This window comes from Schistocerca cancellata, chromosome 4 (assembly GCF_023864275.1).
Source record: "Schistocerca cancellata isolate TAMUIC-IGC-003103 chromosome 4, iqSchCanc2.1, whole genome shotgun sequence".
Lineage (NCBI taxonomy): Eukaryota > Metazoa > Arthropoda > Insecta > Orthoptera > Acrididae > Schistocerca > Schistocerca cancellata.
The window spans coordinates 419,870,002-419,888,599 of NC_064629.1; the positions used below are offsets into that span (position 1 = coordinate 419,870,002).

General features: G+C 36.6%; 1 protein-coding gene across 1 annotated transcript in view; it reads left to right on the top strand.

The window, feature by feature from the left end:
* The window catches only part of LOC126183408 (calcium-dependent secretion activator-like), a 1,473,721-nt gene that overhangs the window by 1,331,677 nt on the left and 123,446 nt on the right, over positions 1 to 18,598 (top strand). Inside the window, exons 29-30 of the mRNA XM_049925356.1 lie at positions 4,285 to 4,443; positions 16,618 to 16,734. Of these exons, the coding sequence (XP_049781313.1) occupies positions 4,285 to 4,443; positions 16,618 to 16,734 (276 nt within the window). The remainder of the gene's footprint in view (positions 1 to 4,284; positions 4,444 to 16,617; positions 16,735 to 18,598) is intronic.

The following is an 18,598-nucleotide window of genomic DNA, read 5'->3' on the forward strand; positions in this document are numbered from 1 at the left end:
TGGTGTTATAGGAGATTCCTGATATTCACAGTACACTTATAAAATGGTCATATGGGAAAATCTCCACTTCATTGCTATCTCGGCGACGCTATGTCCCATCATTCAGGCACCAACTATCATACCATGTTCAAACTCACTTAAATCTTAATAACTTGCCACTGTAGCAGCAGTAACTGTTCTAACAGTGCACCATGCATTTCTTGTCTTATATAGGAGTTGCTGACCACAGCACTGTATTCTGCCTGTTTTCGTATCTCTGTATTTGAATACGCATGCCTATACCAGTTTCTTTGGTGCTTCACTGTACTTCCAGTTTACTTTTGTAAGGTTGGAACTGTTATGAACATCTTCAGTTCTCTCCTGGAATGTTATCCCATATGTAATTACAGAGTGGAAATATGAAAAATATACAGCTCTCACACATTCCATGTGATTAAATATGAAACAAATCGAACTGAGTTCAACTTGTTTGTGAGATGTAGAACATAGGTCTTACTGTCCAGGTTTACATCCATATGCTAAATAAAGAATTTAATAGTAGCTACATTCTCTACTTGGTGGTTTCTTGGTACTAATAATGAGTTCCTGTAGGCTTTATTATCCTGAAATTAAAAGAATGTGAAAATGTTTTCAACATAAGGCATATCATGCAACTAATTAATGGTACTATGCCAAACAATGTGGATTATGTGCTTCAGAGTAACTAACACTAAACTCATAGTTGCTAACGTAGCCATGTAGATTCCACTGGGTTGCGTTTGCCAAACTCATTCATTTATAACACTACTTTTAAGCTACATTTATAACAATACTGGGCTGGCCAGAGTGGCTGTGCAGTTCTAGGCACTACAGTCTGGAGCCGAGCGACCGCTACGGTCGCAGGTTCAAATCCTGCCTCAGGCATGGATGTGTGTGATGTCCTTAGGTTAGTTAGGTTTAATTAGTTCTAAGTTCTAGGCGACTGATGACCTCAGAAGTTAAGTCGCATAGTGCTCAGAGCCATTTGAACCATATATAACAATACTGTAAGCAAAATATGACTAAGAGTTTCTTTTGGCTCTTGGAGTAATGTAAATTGTCATATTTATTGTAGAAACATAATTTTGACGCATGAAGCACCATGCATAATGATCTCTGATCATGGAAAATTATTTCAGTCAGTGCTAATGACAGAAGCAATTTCATGCTGCAACATTGTCCCCAGGTTGGCAACTGCCCACGATCCACAGTCAAATGTTGTCATGGAATGTCTTAATATGGTGTCAGCAGATACACTCATGATGTGATGTATATTGATTTACAGATATACAGAAGGAGAGATTGTGATACAATTCTGCCTGTCTTGAGATTTTGCTACAACATAGCTAAGCAAGACACTACATCCTTCATGTAATTTTTCCTGATCCATGGACAAGTGACTGAAAAACAATTGGATATCTTGTTTCTGCTTTAACCTGATGATGCTCAGAATGATTCCATGAAACATCTCATCATCACTAGAACAACAAAAAAGAAACAAGACAGCTGGCATACATAGGGACCTTGGAGGCACAGCATACGACTATGATTGCTACATGCCTATCACCAACTTGTAAGCTACAATTCATGAGACCTACTTTGGAATTTTACACCTGTGTGGAAGGTTAGGCTGACAGAAAAGTTATTAAAGAGTTATTAAGTTGGCCTATATCATAATCTATGTGATACATCAGATGTCACCCAAGAAGCTGAGGATGATAATCATCCATATAGGTGACAAAACTGCAGAGACATTATCCATGCCCTTAGTATGAAGTACTACAATAGTCCTGAAGGCTATATTAATGATGGGAGCTTTCATTAAAAGGAAAATGAAGATCTGCCTGATGATTGTTTTGACTCAGTGGAAGTAACTCCATTCATATGTTACAGTGACAATAAGGATTTGAAACAAACCAGAACATAAGGATCCACCAATGTTATCACACGAAGGACCACTAACTTGGTCCAGATGCAGTAAAATATAGCTCTTTCCAAAACAACAGGTCACTATTTTATGTTAGTGAGAGAGAAGTTCGATGTGTTGTGCATTCTTAGTTTCGATGCCACAATTACAGTCTATGGCTGATGATGCACAAGTCTCCAATATGATTCCCAACATCAGCAATTATTTATCATTTGAAACTTTTGCTATCTATAGGGTTCTGGAAAATTGTAATTTACTAGAACATTCTGTGTATGTATAAACAGATGTACACTCTGTATAGGTGCTCAGTACAACTTCATCCACACATTCATGTGTGCTTAATAAACATGCTGTCAGTGTGAAGCAGTAGTTTCTGTTGCTGATCATGCTGTTTTAACTGGTACTTGATTCACAATTTTATGTGTCTACCTTTATACTAAGACACTGAAACCTCTATATTTACTTAAATTGAAGTCGGTATTTTTTTACAGGATCTGAGTGTCTTTCAAAAGAGAACTCAAGTGAAATGTTTCATAGAAAGAGTCCCTTGTAGTTTGACACATAACTATTGGTTAATTGAGGAAGACCAGCTTTATATCATTGGTCATTTCCTTCATATTTGTTGTTGCTTTTCAAATATTCTTCAATGCTTTTGGAGAAATGTAGATTGTTATTTAATTAAGGTTGACTCAGCTTTCAAAATATCTAACTTCAGACAAAGTAACAAAAAGGGACCATATAGAAAAATACATGCCCTTTTATATACAGTTCTTTGTTTCAGTATTATTAACAGTTCCATAAATGTTTGATACCATGGTGTTTTTTCTCTCATCCTGTATATACCATGTTCATGTTGGCTTCAGGAAAATTGCTATAACAAAATCTACAAAAGTAGTTTTAGAAACCCTAGATAAAGGAGAACAAGTAACTGGCATTTTCTTAGACATCAGTCAAGCATCTGATGCAAACCAGCTGATCATGAAATACTCTTAGGTATTCTTGAAGCACTGGGAAAAAAGGGGCTGGTAGGTCTTACCTAGCAGACAGAGTGCAGTGGATAGAGATATCCCAAATTTGAAGTGGCTCCCATCACATGGTGAAACATCTTTTGGACCCTAAATATTTTAGCATTGGAGTCCCACAAGGGAGCATGTTACGTCCAGTACTGTTTTTCATTTATATTAATGGCTTCCTACTGCAGGTCACACAAAGAGAGACTGTGCTATTTCACACAAAGAGAGACTGTGTTATTTGCTGGTCACAGCAACATAATAATCTAATGAAATTTGAAATACGCAATTAAACCATAGAGTGCGTAGCTGGCACAAAATTTTGGGGTTTGTATGTTGATCATCAATTAAAATGGCATGACATACCAGAGTACTTGGAAGAAGAATTACCACAGCATACTATACCTTATGAATAGTAACCAAAGTGTGTAATAGCTCATGCCTAAATGCAACATACTATGCACACATACATTCTAACGTCAGTTATGGCATAATATTCAGTGGTGCAAATGCTCAGAGTGTGGAAAATGTGTTAAAACTGCAAAAAAGAAAAAGCCATCAAAATGATGAGCAAGAGCCACAGAAGGGTCCACTGCACTGCGCTATTCAAAATATGGTGTATTCTGACAGTTCCAAGTAAATGAATATTCCAGACTATAGTTTTATAAAAAAGACGTTCAGCAATATGCAGCAAACAGTTCCATAGATGATCGTCAAACTAGATACAGTGATTGCTTGTATCTGGATAGAACAAATGGAGCAGTGACCCAAACCACTATCCACTATGTTTTACCAAGGAGTCAAAATATATAATAAACTGCCAAAAGAGGTCAAAAACACAAAGGAACTCTAATTTAAAACATATCTTAAAGAATGTTTACAAAAAAGTAGTTTCTGCTCCCTTAAAGAGCTCATGCAAAATAAAATTAGTATAAATAAATAAGCAGGTTGACCAGTTACAAAGTAGACAAAGAGGATGGAGTATGCTTGTAAGCAGTACAATACACTGTAGTTTGTAATTTACTTTATGCAATAGTAAACCAAGGTTTATTATTAGAGGAGTCTTATGATTTATTTCTTTTGTCTGAAGCAGGCTAATGCAGTGATAAATTGTGAATATGTATATTTGTATTATGAATTTATTATGTATAATGTGTGTTTTTCTATTACCTTATGTACCTCTATTATAAATGATGCTTATATATGTATGTGTAATGACAACATCCATAAGAAGGAATTAGCCTACAGATGAATGAATAAGTAAATAATAAATGTTGAGATGTATGACATAACAAATTTTTTGAATATTTTCTTCTCATTGAATTTCAGCACCAGTATCATACAAAAATAGATGATCTTATAGAAAAAACATCAGCAAACATGACGCAAGGAATGATTAACAAACTGCTATCTGTTTTGGAGACAACCCTATCAAAACTTTCACGATATGATGAAGGCAGCTTAATTGGATCAATTCTAAGTTTTACTGTAAGTAATATTAGTGGCACAGACAAATACTGCCAAGTATGTTATATAGTTCTAAACACAAAAGAAAAATTAAATATGTACATATATTTTAGTTACTCTTAGTTTCATAAATCTTTGGGTTACCCTCATGTACATAAAGGGTAGTGATTTTATGCCCAAAGTATCCATTCCAAATCTGTATCTTATTCCTACTACTATTTATACCTTTATGTTACATCTAACATTAAACATTTTGTTTGAGCCCATAGATCACTGACTGCCTTCTACCATGTTTAAATATGTTATTCTTCATACCTAAAGTGAATTGCTAAATATGTATGGGAACTGGATGTATGTTCTAATCTCTGTCTGCCCCGTCTCTTTGTCCATCTCTTCCTCCTCCCCCATTTCTCTGTCAGTCACCTCCTTCTCCCTTTCTTTGTCATTCTCCATTCTCCTCCTGCCCCCTCTCCCTCTCTCTGCCCATCTCCTCCTTCCCCCTCTTTATGTTCATTTTCATTTCCTACCCCCCCCCCCCCTCCCCCTGTCCAATTTCTCATCCTCCCTCTCTCTGACTTTGAGCCCTGGAGTTGCAAAGGAAACCTAGATAATAAATCAGTTGAGATCATCAGCACACAGGGTATGAGAGAGACCTCTCCAGCTGCTGGATCCATGAGAATAGTAGCTTCAATGACAATATTTTGCATGGGATTAATATGCAAATGGGTAGGATCACAAAGTTTTGAACAATTCAGATTCCCTAATAGTATTTTAATCATAAGAAAACAAGCCATAAATGCAACATTCCTGTTTTCTGTTACAACTCACTGTTAGGAATAAAATGAAAAAGCATGTTGTTGTGCACAGAAATTTTCTTTAAAATTATATGTAAGGAGAAAGAATATGTGCGGGAGAAACAATCTGTCTAATGGTTTAAATGCCCTGGTATTTTGCAGTGAGTTTTAACTGAAACTTGTACAACTGTGTACATGTGTGTGTGTGTGTGGGGGGGGGGGGGGGGGGGGGTGTATTTAACCAAATTGTAATAAATATAGTATAACATTCAACTGATCATATGCAGCACACACATGCAAGACATCCTTGCAAGCCATTAGTCAATGTATATTTCAGTTGGAAATTCCATGTGATATCTGGGACTGCTCTATAGCACTGAGATAGTGAAGCCACAGGTTTGCTTAGATCACTCCCTGTATGTGCCTGTTGTAAGCTCCCAGATGATGCAACAGAGCATAATCAGTGGCTGCTTAATTTCCACTATTCTGTGCTCCAACAGCTTTATTGTAACCCCTCGACCTTATTGGTACAAATGTCTCCCAGAAAAAAAAAAATGTCAGAATCTGAAGCTCAACTGATACAAAGTCCCTCTAAGCTGACTGTTTCATCTAACTAGAGCACCAAGATTGATGAACACCCTCTGGAGGCATTTCCCACCACCCAGGGGACCAACACCAATCAGTGGCCCTTTTTCTTTCAGATACTCCTTGTTTCAAGATGCTCACCATGAGCATCCCACTCCTATGGGCAAAGCCATCTCTGCAAACATGTTGCATTTCCTGGGTGTGCAACACCTCCATCTCCTGGGCAAAAATTTGTATGTAGTGTCCTATTGCCAATTTTTTATTTGAATTATATTTTCTGTTGCTTCACCTGTTTTAAGTGTTGCTAAGAAAAATATACATGCCATGTCTATCTGAATGTTTATTAGAGTATTGTGCAAAAATTTGAAGTAAGTCAATCAAGACCTTTTCCAGATTTTCCCAACAACATTTGCCTATTTTGTGTATGTGTGTGTGTGTGGGTGGGTGGGTGTTTGTTTGTTTTATCATACATTAACCAAATTGTCGCAACTGTTGTACAACATTCCATTGATCATATGAAGCACACATACAGGGCATTCTGGCAAGTCATTAGTCAATGGTCATTTCTGTTAGAAATTCCATGTATGGACATTTCATGAATAGGATAAAAATATTTTGATAGTTGGAAGAATAAGAATATTCTTATATTGTGATGCCCCCTCACACTGATACAACTCAACAAGGCTTAAACTTTTAACCCCCACTACTAAAATAGTAATGGTCACCAATTTGTCACAGTCAGCTAGTAATCTAGATAGTACCTAAAAGTAAACACTGTATTGGGTGGGGTGGGGGGGGGGGGGGGGGAGGGAGGAGTCCATCCAACCAGATGAATTTTGGCACAGACTAAATGAATAGTGTTGGAATTAGGAAACTTGTCCTGGGAAATTTGGACCATTAATGCATATGATTAGAGTTACAAGACAAAGTTGCCCCAAAGGAGGTGGACACTGCTAAGTACTGCGTGACATAGTAATCACAGATACACAGAATCTAAGACTCAAATTAATTGTTTCACACCCACCTAAGGCACCAACAGTGATGCACACCCTCCAGTGGCATTTCCCACCACTCAAAGGGCCAACACCAATTAGTGATCCTATTCCTTTCAGATTCTCAAAAAGTGACCCCTTGTTTCAAGACACCCACCATTAATGTCTCACTCCTATGGGAAAAGCCAACTCAGCTAATGGGTTGCATTTCCTGTGTATAAAACACCTCCACCTCCTGGGAACAATTTGTGTGAACTGTTTTCAGAGATTGGATTTTTTTTATTTTCATTATATGTTCTATTGCTTCAACTTAATTAAACTATGTTTTCCTTGATTAATTACATTTACTTTAAAAGGTATTGTGCGTAATGGTACACATCAGGGAAATGCATCAAGTAACATGAAGGATAATATTGTCCATTCCATGTGTCTGCTTGGAAGCTTCATTCAACATATTTAAAAAGCAGTCATGGTAGCCATTTAGGGAACTAATTCGAACAGCTATAGATTTTGAGACATGCTGAAATTGTCAGTGCCTGTCATTTGGGGTTTCAGATCATACCTGGATCACTGTAAAGAATCAGAAATGATTTGTGTAAAACAATAAGTAAAACATCATGTTCTCCAAAATAAATGATCCATTATAACCATGTGAGTGAATTAAAATCCAACAGACTCACAGTATTAAGTTTCACCATATGACTTTCCTGGTGTATAGGCAGAAGGAAACTGAGGTTGTTGTTTGCAATTATAGCAGCCTCACTTTACATCATGTAGTGTGAGTAATGCCTACTATATTGTAAACTAACTAACCTTCTTGCTTTCCAGTGTAGTAGTTTAAAATCCTTCTTTTTGTTTAACCCTCAAGTGGGTGTGCCTGAGTATGAAGTGCACCAACCATGAATAAAATTGTTTTACACCATTCCATTGTTGTTTCACAATTGTAAGCATAATGATAAATTGTGTTGCCCTACATCTGAGGGAGGAGCTGTAACAGTGAGCTGGGTGAGGAAATACTTATATCCCATCCTGTAAAATAAGGTACATTATGAGCTAGTAGCTCAATCCCACAATGAGGAAGTTCCCTACAAGATAATTAGTTACTGAATGAGTGGCCGGCTTGGTTCTGGTGCAACTTTGGTGTTTAATGCTTTGAGTTGATTAACATTCTGGGGTAATACCAGTCCATGGCAACAGAGAGATATAGTGAAAGTTTATTTGACTGTTGTTCAATTAAACAGTGCTTTAACTCATAAAATGCAAGTTTAAATTATCATTGTTTCATTAAACTGAGATTAACATGTGATTTTACTGATGCATGTTTACTCTTGAACATAAAGAGTTAGTATTTACATGGTCAAAAGTACACCAAACACCTGGTCATGTAATGAAAAATGGCACATCCGAACGAGAGTTAATAAAATGCAGTCAACAAGTGCAGTTCCATATCACCTTCAAAATACATTGGGAAATGCTGACTCACAATGTATTTTTTCACATACTAGTGGTGAAGTGATCAGCCAAATATTATGCAGCAAATTAGTGAAAGTACTGAGATAGTGCTGGCAAAGGATGTAATATTATTATTTTATTTATTTCATTCTCTATTCCTAGGAATGGAGCAAGCTGTTCAAGATCCAGCTAATTAAGAGCTGCAGTTTTTGTCAGCTAATCATTGCCACAAGCTGATAATGGGGCAAATGGGGGATATCAATTGTGAATAAGTAGAAGGGGCTTATAAGATCTGGCATATGCCTCACAACCAATAGAAACTCCCAACAACTTAGGTCAGAACTGTGGAACTGGAACCATATTAGTTTATTTCTGGTACATCATCTGTCTCTAATGACGTCATTGTTGATGGGACTTTAAGCGCTAATCTTCTCCTCCTCTGGGACATCATCCTTCATTGAGGGTGTTGTCCCAGCCAAAACTTTGAGTGCTGTGTACATGTGAGGGATGTAAGTGTAGTGCAGTGTTTTTTTTTCTGAACAGAGTGAAGCAATGTTGAAATGTAAAATTTTGGCCTATCTTTAACATGACAACTCTAGGCATGATAGTATTTGAGAACGTAAGTTTTTATTATTAGTGGATCAATCTGTCTTCAATTTTGTTGATAGTATCCAGTGCTATATTGGCTTTACTATCAAGCAAATTAAACAACTATTCAACAAATATCCTTAGGGGATAGATATAGAGCAATTTGATGTATTGTTTTTTGAAAACAGGAATTGAAGTTATTCCATATGTTACATAAGAAATTTACATTAATAGAGGATGTTAGTATGTTTTTATTAATTGTACCTGGTTAAATTAGCCTTGTCATGTTGATCTTCAATACCTTCCTGTGATGTTAACAGAGCTTTATAAAAATGATTTGTATGAAATTTTATGTATTCTTTATGTTAACTAGTTAGTGGATCACTTAACCAGTGTGATAGAAGCAACTATGCTAGTTTTTATGTTCTTGAAGATTTTGAAAATGGTACATAACTATTTGTTATCATCATGATCTTCAAAAGTAATTTATTTTTATTGTGATTTAAAAGTTCTGTATAGGACATATGTATGAGCATATTAAGGCTCTTTTACAAAGGATTTGGGGAATTGCTTCAGCACTGAAGTATTTTAAAGGTGATAGGTGACTATACTTTCTGATTTCATTTTATTAATAAAAGGGTTTCTAAACTATTACAGTGCAAAGAAACAGTGTCAGTTAGTTCGTAATGTGAGAGCATTCCTGACACTACATGATACAAACTGAAGCTGCTCTACTTGTAAACAACAACCTCAGTTTCCTTTGACCTATAAACCAGTAAAGTCAGAAGATGACGTGTACTACTGTGAGTCTGTAGAACTATAACGCCCTCAAATTCTATGTTAACAATAATAGATCATTTCCATTGTGAAATGTGGTGTTTTACTCATTGTTTTATATAAGTTGATTCTGATTCTCTAATTTCCTTATATTTTGCACTCAAAACGTCTATTTCAGCTGGAATCCACATATGCAAGAATAATAAAAATCCAATGGAATCTTGACTGAGTGCTGTGTTCCTGTCCTTGCTTATAATAGTCTACAGTCACTGTGCACAACATTTCATTATGGAATAAAAGTTGGTTAAGAAACTGTATTTCATCCATGAAAAAATTTGCTTACAAGTCTTTTATGAAGTAGGAGTGACAGAAGCAATAGAGGAGATCCAGTGAAGAGTGTCAATGGATCATTTAGTCAGTGGATGAACTTTATGGAGGTGCTCGACAAACTCCAGTGGATGTCACTACAAGAGAGTCATTGTGTGTTGTGGAGAAGGTGTCTGCCAAAGCTTCAAGAGTGTACATTCAGCATATTACTTCCTACAAGATATGTCTTGTAAAATGAGCACAACAACAAAAAAATCAGAGAAATTAGATTTCATATGTAAGTTTATCTATAGAAATTCTTCCCTTACATCATTCATGAATGGAATGGAAAAGGAAGGAATTGTTAGTGGTACCACAGGAACTGTCCACCAGAGCATAGATGTATTAGATGTAGATACTACAGACTGTTTCAGCAGAGTATAAAAACCATTTTGGTCCCTATTGGGAAAAGGATACATTGCTGTTCATGATAAAGATGACTTATTGAGCTGCAGACAGACACAGCAAAAAGACTGTTACACATTATAGTTTTTGGCCAAAGCCTTCTTCAGCAAAGAAAACACATAAGCAAGCACACCTTTTGCACACACAACTGTTACCACCTGCAGCACCAATCCAGTTTTAACCGCTGATGATAGCAGCCATGTGTGCATGAGATGTGTTTGCTTGTGCGAATGTGTATGTTATGTCTTTGCTGCAGAAGCCTTTGGCTGAAAGCTGTAATTTGTAGCATTGTTTTCACTGTGTCTATCAGCAGCTCAATGTGTCATTTTTATGGTGAGTGCTAATCTATTCTTTTCTTAATATTATTGATTTTCCAACCCGGAGTTTTCATTGGGTCATTTTGATCCCTAGATAGAGAAGGATATTCTGTATGGAAATTAAAAAACTCACCAAACCATACCATACCATCACAGTCTAATCTGTAACTTAATAGGGTTTTAATTAGTACTCAGTGGCTTTTCCCCCGAACAAACACCCATCCCTCTGAACTGAAACTTTTACAACCTGCTATTGTACAAAATAATCTTGTGGGAATCATCAAGAAACTTGTACTTTTAACAGTAAAATCCAAGTAAATCATCTATGTTCTTCATTACAAAGTTGTCAAAAATGCTAAGGTAGGTTTGAACACCACAGCACTTTACTAGGCATGATCCTATTATTGGTGGTACACCATCCCTTTCCTTCAACCTTTGAACTGACTTACCCAACCAGTTGTAGTGGGGCCTACAGTTTAATGTGGATTTTGAACCACCTAATAGCCTGATAACATTTAATCAGTGAAATCCATGAAAAAACCTGCATTCTCTTACACAGACTCCAACCATGAGCAAAAGCCAGGAACTCTTTTCTGATGGCAGATGATTAACCTGGCTGAAAGTCTTTCAGCAGAGAATGCTGTAATACAATATCACATCCAACAGACACCCAACATTTTCTCTGAAATTCATGACTAGAAAACACACTGAAACATTGCTTCAACATGATTCTGCAACTCCACTGTCAACCTTAGTTGATTTGATAAGAATTAGATTATTAAAGTCAGTGTGTTGGTCACACAATATTTTATTAAAATTGATTACTGGTTTCAGATTTGCAGCCATAATCATTTCTGTGTGGCAATTAAGTTGCATATACAATATAACCAGATTCTGGCAATATCTCATAAGTTGCACATAAACTCAGGTGTGTATGTTAAACTCATCTAAGCTTTTCAAGATATTGTCAAAATCTGGTTATGTTGTATATGCCATGTATCCAAGCTTTTCAAGGTGTGCTCAGAATCTGATTATGTTGCATTCCACATTTTGTCATTGTTACATTTGTGTATGAAAGTGTCTTCTATGAGAAATACGCATTTTTAAAGCAACAGATGTTATGAGTTTTCTTCCAGTTCATGTAATTTATACAGATGATGGCAAATAAATATGATTTTCTATAAATATCTCACAGCTGTAGCCAGTTACCTACCCAAATTTTTAATATCAGTGACGCACAATTGGGATCAGTAAACACAGACAAATACCTGGGTGTAACACTTTGCAAAGATTTGATATGGAACAATCAAATAGTCTCACTCATGGGTAAGGCAGGTGGTAGACTTCAGTTTATTGGTAGACTACTAGGGAAGTGCAATTAGTCTGTAAAAGAGATTGCTGACAAATCACTCTTGCAACCCAACCTAGAATAATATTCAGGTTTGTGGGACCCATACCAAATAGGAGTAACAGGGTATATTGAATGCACACAGACAAGGGCAGCATAAACAATCACAGGTTTGTTTCAAATGTGGGAGAGTGAGATGAATGTGCCAAAGAAACTGAACTGGCAGATTTGTTTGATTTGTGCAAGAGTGACCTGGATGTGCTGAAGAAATTGAACTGGCAGAGTCTAGGGGGGAGACATAAATTCTCCTGAGAAAGCCTACTCACAAAACATCAGGAACCAGCTTTAAGTGATGACCCTAGCAATATACTACAACATCCTACATATCATTCCCATACAGATCCTGAGGACAATATTAGATTAATTACAGCACAGATGAAGGCACTTAAACAACCATTCTTCCCATGTTCCATACATCGATGAAATATAACTGATACTGTGGGAGATACACTTTGCCACACACTTCACAGTTGTTTGCAGAGAATAGATGCCGATGTAAATGTACTGAGTCACAGAGAATTAAGATGGGATTTACCAGTAGCTTCCACATCCAGAACAATGAACCACGCCTATAAAGCATACAGTATGAATGAGCAAGAGCTCTTAGCCACAGTGTTGGCAATGAAGCCCTACTGGCCTTATGTTTAAGGACAAGACTATATCATATGTACTGCTCATAAATCCTTGAAATGGTTGGTACATGTAATTGATCCATAAAAAATATTAAAGAAATTCAGAATGAATCTGGCAGAATATAATTTTGAGACTATGTAGAAAAAGCTGTTGCAAAACATAGTAGCAGATGGATTGTCATACATACCACAAAATCCAGCTGCAGTCATTAGGAGTGTGGAAGAAGCCAACAAGAGAGAATGGGACAAGCAGCAACCAGTGATTGAAAGAATGAACCAATTTCATATGTCCCTTATAGGCTGACACAAAAGGAAAAGAGCTTCATGATAGTAAACTTGCCATATTGGAACTTTATTTCCAAATCCTTCCCTTCTGTATTTGATAATGAAAACATGCCACTACACAAATGGAAATTCTCATGTTTCCCACTAAAATGCTTTTATTAACTAGGATCCCAATTTAAAATTGCGGTAGGTTTCATATTCTCATTCATCAACATGTAAACTGAGTGCACTAAAAGTTTGATGAAAAAATCATAGATGCAGTGAATAGGTTTGGCATAAGAGTATAATATTAGACACTCTTTCTATAAGTTTTCAGAACATGTGCACTTAGGGATGTGAATTCTGGTTAACACTAAAGTTCATGTTATACAAGCATTTATCATTTCATGTATACAGGGAGCTAAAAGTGTTTAGGGGGAATTTTATAAGAATTTATGTACGAATCCAGGTATTTTAATGAAGAAAAATGTATTTTTGTTGTACATATAAATCCACATTTACACCTTTTTCAGTAATAGGCCATATTTAGGAAAACTTTTGTCATAATAGGTCATATTTTGTCCAATGTTTGCCAAAAATGCACATATTTCTATTATCTTTAAGGACATAAAAATAAAAATGTGAATATGTTGCTCACACGACTAGTTTCAGGACCGAGCGGGGTGGCTCAGTGGTTAGACACTGGACTCGCATTCGGGAGGACGACGGTTCAATCCCGCGTCCGGCCATCCTGATTTAGGTTTTCCGTGATTTCCCTAAATCACTCCAGGCAAATGCCGGGATGGTTCCTCTGAAAGGGCACGGCCGACTTCCTTCCCAATCCTTCCCTAATCCGATGAGACCGATGACCACGCTGTCTGGTCTCCTTCCCCAAATCAACCAACCAACTAGTTTCAGGTGATAATGTTATAAATTACTGCAAGAATTACTAAACAGTTTTATTAACCAGGACTCCAGTGAACAGGCAGCATAACACACTAGTCGTTTCACTAATATAAGACATTGTTGCACAGGGTCAACAGAATGATCTCGAAGCCAAGAAAGGTAATTTCCAATGCGATAAACATTGCTATTCATTTTGAATTCACATTCAGTCTGTTTCAGCATGTTGAAAGTAAAGTGTCCCAACAGTTGTAATGTTTTGTTTGTGATTTTGGAAAGAAATTCCTCAGCACTAATGGGGAAATATTATTTTGTAAACTATTTGAAGTTAAAGTTAGTGCAGAAAAAACTTTAATGTGCAACAACACTGTAATAACAGCAAATGCAGCAGCCGTATGAAGAGAAGTGCTGAAAATGACAAAAGACAAATACTGTTACTTGAGCAGACAAGTTAATCACCAACCATGAAATCATCCTTAAAGACTTCAGTGAGATAATGTTCTCTTGCAACATACCACTGAAGAAGCTGAAGAATTCATGTTTCAGATAGTTCTTGGAGCAGTACACAAGAAATCCAGTTTCAGGTGAATTTACATTGAGAGATAACTATTTGTCGTGCACTATGAGAAGGTACATAGAAAAATACAAATTAATGTAGCTGACTGAAAGTCTGGGTATCCATAGACGAAACCACTGATGTGGGTGGGTGCAATGTTGCATATGTTGCTGCTGGTGTTCTGAAACTTGACAGGTCTGGAGAAATGTACCTCCCAACAAGTGAAGCTCTCAAGGGACTAAACAACTTGACAATTGCCATTTTGTTTTACACCTCCACGAAGCTACTGTGGCTAGATGGTGTGAACAGAGACAATGCTTTGCTATTATAACAGATGGTGTTTCCTACATGCAGCCAAGGGTCTTCAGATTCTTTATCCCAGTGTGGTGTATGTCACTTGCCTTGCACATGCATTACACAGTGTTGCAGAAGAGGTGCAATTATATTACCCTGATGTGGACAAATTAATTTCCTGTGGCAAGAAAATCAGTGTGAGTGGTCCACTATGAGCGCAGAATTTATAGTATCAAGCACCTTCACTGTCCTTCCCTCTCAGCCTCCTCTTACATGGTGGAGTTCTTGACTTATTGCTGCTGAATATTACTGCACCAACTACACTGAAACAAAGAAAATCTTTTGTAAGCTTGGCAGCAATTACTCAAGTACCATCAAAACTGTGAAAGAGGTCTTTACAGATATCTTACCTGCCACTACACAAAGCTGACTTTTCAGTAGCATGAAAAGCTATCACTGGACTGGAAGCTACTGGCACTCAACATGTGCAGAGGAAGTTAGGTTGAGCTCATGGCCATCTGGCTGATGAAGTGAACAACAAATTGTAGTGTTCTCCTGCAGAATCCTTCATATTCTACATTGTGCAAAATTAGTAACAGTCTTTCTGGGGATGCCATAAAATTTGAAAACAATGAAGCAAAGCTGACCTGCAGTGACCTTGCTGCCTCCATATATGCTCCTGTGACATCCTGCATTGGGCAGAGGAACTTTTCCAGGTACTAAACTATTCTCAGCGACTACTGTAGATCTTTGAAAATGGAAAACCTAAAAATGAATCTGCAGAAGCTGAATATTGACAATATATGTTAACTAATGTGGAATACTTAAAGCAAGTGGTCTACTGTCATAAAATGTGGGTTTATTTTTTGGGTAGGTGTTCATGTTTCCTCTGTACTTAATGTTTTTTTTCAGATTCATGCAGACATTTCAAAAATAAGTGCTTGTTAATTCCAAACACTGCAGAAAGTAAGTGCAATACTCACAACTTGTCCAAAAGTTAATTTTGTATTCCATTGTATATAAAAATCAGATTTCATTATTTTTAAGTTATTAAAGTCTGGGGTTGTTTGATAGAAAACCTAAAAATGAATCTGCAGAAACTGAATATTGACAATATATGTTAACTAATGTGGAATACTTAAAGCAAGTGGTCTATTGTCATAAAATGTGGGTTTATTTTTTGGATAGGTTTTCATGTTTCCTCTGTACTTAATGTTTTTTTTTCAGATTCATGCAGACATTTCAAAAATAAGTGCTTGTTAATTCCAAACACTGCAGAAAGTAAGTGCAATACTCACAACTTGTCCAAAAGTTAATTTTGTATTCCATGGTATATAAAAATCAGATTTCATTATTTTTAAGTAATTAAAGTCTGGGGTTGTTTGTGTATCTTACAGAATCTGTCTGCAGTAGACATTTCTGTGTGTTAAGGCTGAAGGCCTCCTACATAATGAGATTTATTGAATGTGATGAATGAAGAAAAAAAAGGATTAATTTGTGTCTTATGGTGAGACATTTTACCTTTGTGTGTTACTTAATTTTTCTTCCCCCATTGATCATGGAAAACACCATTCAATTTGGAAATTATGTGATTCTTGGGAACTATATGCATTGTAGGTAACTCTAAACCCTCATGTGTAGTGCTACCTTTGTGAAATTTGAGACACACACTATTACATTTATTTGAAGGGTAAGTATATACACTTAGGTAAATTAAGAATTTACTCCACCCTGTGATAATGAAGCCAGCGTTTGTTCCATTGCCTGTGCTGGATGAGCTATTTTCCCTAAGACAACAGTAGCATTATAATAAATCTGAGTATATTACAAAGGCATTGAACATTTTATTGTTATTTTTTCAGAATGTGTCTGGTTCTGGTAAAGACATGGGCCAAGCTTACGTAAATTTCACAAGGAACTGCATGGATCAGATACGTGGCAAAGTAAATGATGAGTTATGGATTCTTAATTTTTTTGAGGTATGAATGTTATCTGATCATTCCTTCTAAAATCTTACGTGATCATTGATCATATCACTGTTACGCTATAACATGACTAATACAATGTGTCATAACAGAGTTTTCATTTAGAACAGCAAGTTAACTCTTTACAAAACTAGGGTCAGTTTAAAGAATAAATGCTCTGGTTTCAGTGATATTTAGGTATGATAATTTAAGAGTATTTCTTCTGCTATCAACAGCAGCTTATAAAAGAAATATAAACAGCATTCAAGACATTTTCTTATATCACAGTATCAACTTTAGCTTCTTATTGCTGTGTATTCATATGAGTTTTAAGTTGTGGTGAACTTTGTTTGAAGCATTTTGTTGGCATTTCCAGTTGTTAATGTGTGCAGTAGAGACCTGTTTCATGTCTTACACACCAGGTGCAATAATTTTGTCATGGCTGGCTCCTAGAATCTCAATAATTCTGAAAGAACGTAATCTACTCATGTAGCATTTTCTTGACCTAGGTCAGCGTTCTGTCATATTCTTCTCCCATCTCATCTTCTTCTATGTTCTCTTCCCTTTCTATAATAATGCTTTCAGCTTCATTTCCCTTGTATAGCCCCTCCATATAGGGCTTCCACCTTTCAGCTTTTCCTACTTCACTTAGTACTGGTTTCCATCTGAACTCTTCATGTTCATGCACCTGCACGTGTTTTCTCCAAAGATCTCTTTAATTTTCCTATACATGGTCTCTGTCTTTCCCCTAGTGATACGTGTTGTGTAATCCTCAATTTATCCTCTAGCCATTCCTGCTTAGCCAATTTTCACTCCCTGTCAGTCTCATTTTCTAGATGTTTTTATTCCATTTTGCCTGCTTCATTTGCTACATTTTTATATTTTTGCCTTCCATCAATTATTTCCTGTAATCAAGGATACCTATGCCTAGGTGCAAAGAGGAACTACACCCCCAGCCCCACCAGCTCTCAGGAAAAGAAAAAGTGTAGTGTAGTCAGGTGTTTTTCTTTCAAGAAAATGTTTTAAAGTCAGTATTACACAGGTTTTAATAGGGTCAGAAGTGGAACTTTTTTATGGCTACTTACAAGTCAACATTCATCTCCAAAAATATTAAAAATACTCAATACCCCCAGGTCTTGTGTGCTCCCCCCCCCCCCCCCCCTCCACTTCCATGAATTGTCATATGACTGGCATTGCCTGTAATATTCAAGGATTTCTAATGGACCTTGTCTTTCTACATATTTTGTACTCTGCTACCTTCACTATATTATCTCTCAAAGCTACACATTCATCTTCTACTGTGTTCCTTTCCCCTGTAGTAGTCAACTGTTGCCTAAAGCTCCCTCTGAAACTTGACAACCTCTGGTTGTTTTAACTTATCCAGGTTGCTTCTCTTTACTTTCCCACCTTCTCACAGTTTTAATCTACACGTTATAACCAATAAATTGTAGTCAGAGTCCACATCTGCTCCTGGATATGTGTTACAATGCTAAATCTGGTTCCAAAATCTCTGTCTCTTCCACATATACAACCTTGTTTCATGATTCTTATACAAAGTATTAGCAGTGATTAAATTATGCTCCATGCAAAAATCTGCCAAGTGAGTTCCTTTCTATTCACTTCTCCCAATGCATATTCACATACTTCTTTTCATCCACTTCCTTTTCCTACAATCAAATTGCAGTCCCTCATCACAATTAAATTTTCATCTCCCTTAAGTAATCACACATTTCTTCAATGTCTTTGCCATCTGTGGAGATAGTTGCCATGTAAACGTGTACCATTGTGATGGGTGTTGTCTTCATGTCAATCTTTGCTTTAACGATGAATTCACAGTGCTGCTCATAGTAGCTTACTTAGATTCCTATTTTATTATTCA